The 2,951-nt window shown below is 34.1% G+C and overlaps 1 protein-coding gene across 1 annotated transcript; it reads right to left on the bottom strand.

Annotated features, from left to right (window-relative positions):
- Positions 1–480: 480 nt before the first annotated feature.
- Positions 481–2,457, bottom strand: LOC104766815 (tetraspanin-18). The gene is made up of 6 exons (XM_010490776.2): positions 2,003–2,457; positions 1,538–1,637; positions 1,328–1,408; positions 1,144–1,248; positions 844–1,032; positions 481–733 (listed from the first exon to the last, which is right to left on the bottom strand). Exons 1-6 carry the CDS (start codon positions 2,293–2,295, stop codon positions 689–691), a joined length of 813 nt encoding a protein of 270 aa, XP_010489078.1. The 5' UTR covers positions 2,296–2,457; the 3' UTR covers positions 481–688.
- Between the last annotated feature and the right edge of the window lie 494 nt (positions 2,458–2,951).

Raw genomic sequence — 2,951 nt, 5'->3', positions numbered from 1 at the left:
AAAATCTAATTGAACAATATCTTTAGTTTGAAGAAATTACAATAAAATATACACATTTATAGAAACAAAAGCATAAGACAACAACTAATACAGGAGAATACAGTACAAAGATTATTAGATACGGTGTGGAATAGGGAATAGAAGTCAGAGCTAATTAGGCTGTAGAGATGAAGGTTTGTGTCAGAGTCAATATCCTGCTCACTGAAATTAAATGTCAAAAATAAATACATAGTACCAATAATATGTTGAAAATGTGTAATAATCTAAATATAACTAATACAATATTATTAATTTCAAATTATAATAAACATATTGGCCCGTAGCACGGATTACTACCTAGTTGAAGTATAAGTTTAACATATAGATACAGTTACAATAATCTGTTTCTAATGCCCAATTCAAATTTTAATTTTGCTTTTTCATTGTATTAGACTATTAGAAATGGAATCGAAAACAGCAAAAACAATGGTAAAACCCTCATAGTGGAAATGCAATTTCTTAACTGTTTAATAGGATTTTGTTTGTACAAGCAAACACACAAATGAAGATGTTATACTATTGAGTAAACACAATAGGTACCGTTTTGAGCAAATGTTTTTTGCACACTGGAGAAAAAACATAGAGAAAAAAAGCTTCAGAGAGACCATATGGACACATGCAGTTTCAGAAACAGGTTTATTTGGCTTCATCAGCCTTTCGGGTTCACCGCCGCTTGACTCTGGTTCAAACCATACTGCCAAGAGAAAAAATTCACAAAGGAACCGGTTAATCAGCAACAGAATCACAAAGCCTTATCCGATCTGTGAAAGTATCAAGAGCCAAAAAAGAAATGATCGGTTTTACCTTTTCTCTGATTCGGGAGCTCCAGTTTTCAATCTTGCTTGACCCACCAGACGCTTGGTTTCCTTGTGGACCAAGAAGTGGGTCATAAGCTCTAACCCTCGGGTTCTCATAACCTTCTTCTTCGTCAAGCTCGGGTTTCGGGGTTGAAACCATAGCTCTAAGAACCATGGCTAGTAGCAACGACAGTAGCTGAGAAAGAAAAACACAAGAAAGAAAGACTCATGTTTTGTCCTTGAACTCTCTACAAGCAAATATACATCATGAAAATGCTCAAAGTTAAAAAGGACTGGTTTGAGTTACCTGGACTGCTACCACAGCAATCCCGACCCATTTGCAGATATCGATGTTTTCTTCAATGAAGGCCCTAAGACTACTGAGTTCTCCAGTTGGATCATACGGAAGATCCTACAAAACACAGATTCTTAACAGTTAGAAACAAGTCAAGGACACAAGAAACAAAGTTGGAACATAAGAATAATCTCACCTTTTCCCAGTGACGATCAATAGCGATGTATGCAACAAGTGCAGCCTCTAGTAGAATGAGCAGAGTTTTGAGAATAGAGTACTTAAAAACTGTCAAGGAGAAAACCTCAACAAAACCATTTCCAATAACTGTCATGAATGAAGTTTAACTAAACATGATCTATAAACAGAGATAGGAAAAAAAAGTAAAGGTCTCTCTGGATAAGGATACAAAACACAAGCAACAGCCATTGATAGCTTCAGCTGCTATGAAACCAATGAAGGTAACAATACATACCAAAATACCAACCGCCATGAAAGAGTAGATGAACCTGTAGTACAATAATAATAATCATGACAGAAATCGAATCAGCTGAAGACACAGACAGACAGTAAGAAGAAAAACCAAACATAATAAAAATAAGCAAAAGCTCCTTCAGCATCAAACTGTAGCTGAGCTAAAAAAACTAGTCATCTTCAAGCAATTTAAAGCTTGCCCTTTTGTTTACTTGATTAGTAATAGAGAAGAAGTAAAAGTCCAAGCTTGAGCTGAAACTATCAGATTAACGAACTACACAAGTCCACAGCAAGATCATGCTAAAGTGACAAGAATCTAATTAAAGCCCTGAAATTTGGAAACTTTTGAGTAAAAAACCCTAAAATTGGAAACTAAAGTAAAAAACAAGAGTAGTACTACCATGGAGCAGGAAGATCCAAGGAGCGTAGGTTAAAGCCATGATCACCACCACTAGACCCGAGAACGATACTAGCCATGAAATCAATAGGATTCTTCAAGGGTTCAGAAACCTTAGGAATCTCAATCCCGGAGCTCGATGAAGCTACCGGAGGCGGGTCCACGGGTAGGTGACGGTTGTATTCATGGAGCATCCATATAGAGTATATAATGATGGAAACACCGATGAAAGCTTGAACAAAATTGAGGATCTTTAGACTAGTAGCAAACGAAACATGGCAGCAATTACGCCTCATATTTTTTTTTTGCTCAAGTTTGATTTTTTTCGGAAGATAAAAGAGAGAAGAGCCGGAGAAAACTTTTTCAATGGTGGTGGTCTTTATCCTGTAAAGGTGTCACCTCTGTTCTGTTGTTGTTTTTGTTTTCTTATAAAAAATTAAAATATGAAGTCATCGCTTGGATATTATTGTTATTATTATTAATTTTTTTTCTTTTGACATCAAGCTTGGATATTATTGTTGTGATTCAATTTTTTTTTGTGTGTTTTAATTAGCTCTTATCTGATACTCACATTGGAGTGTTTTTAAAAATTTTGATTATTTTGTTTAGACTCCTCTAAACTTGTGTTTTTAGCTGCAGTGTGATGATGATTTACATGATTACTAGGTTCGGACCTGCACTTACATGCGGGTTGATTTCAAAAACTAAGTTTGCTATCATGTTTATAATATATTACGTATGTGTGGTTATGTTTGTAAATGTTTTTTAAAAACATTATTTGATTTATTCTTAATTCGGGTTAGAAAAAATAATTATTAGATTTATTTTTGTTATTTATAATGACACATCTATATTAATAAAATTTGGTATGTTTATTTCAAGACAAAAAAAAATAGTAAGAGAAATATGGTGTATCATATGCAATATTTGATATTTTAAAGTTGAAATTAAG

The sequence above is a fragment of the Camelina sativa genome, chromosome 19 (assembly GCF_030686135.1).
Source record: "Camelina sativa cultivar CO46 ecotype springtype chromosome 19, ASM3068613v1".
Taxonomy (NCBI): domain Eukaryota; kingdom Viridiplantae; phylum Streptophyta; class Magnoliopsida; order Brassicales; family Brassicaceae; genus Camelina; species Camelina sativa.
Note: the sequence above shows the minus strand (reverse complement) of the source record. Positions and strands in the feature narration are given on the sequence as shown.

Excerpts from the sequence above, each read along its gene's own strand:
- LOC104766815 (XM_010490776.2), bottom strand. The coding sequence starts at position 2,295 with ATGAGGCGTAATTGCTGCCATGTTTCGTTTGCTACTAGTCTAAAGATC. Across the intron at positions 1,033-1,143 it reads TTGCTGTGGTAGCAGTCCAG|CTACTGTCGTTGCTACTAGC; the intron begins GTAACTCAAACC and ends TTTCTTTCTCAG. Across the intron at positions 734-843 it reads GCTCCCGAATCAGAGAAAAG|TATGGTTTGAACCAGAGTCA; the intron begins GTAAAACCGATC and ends TTCTCTTGGCAG.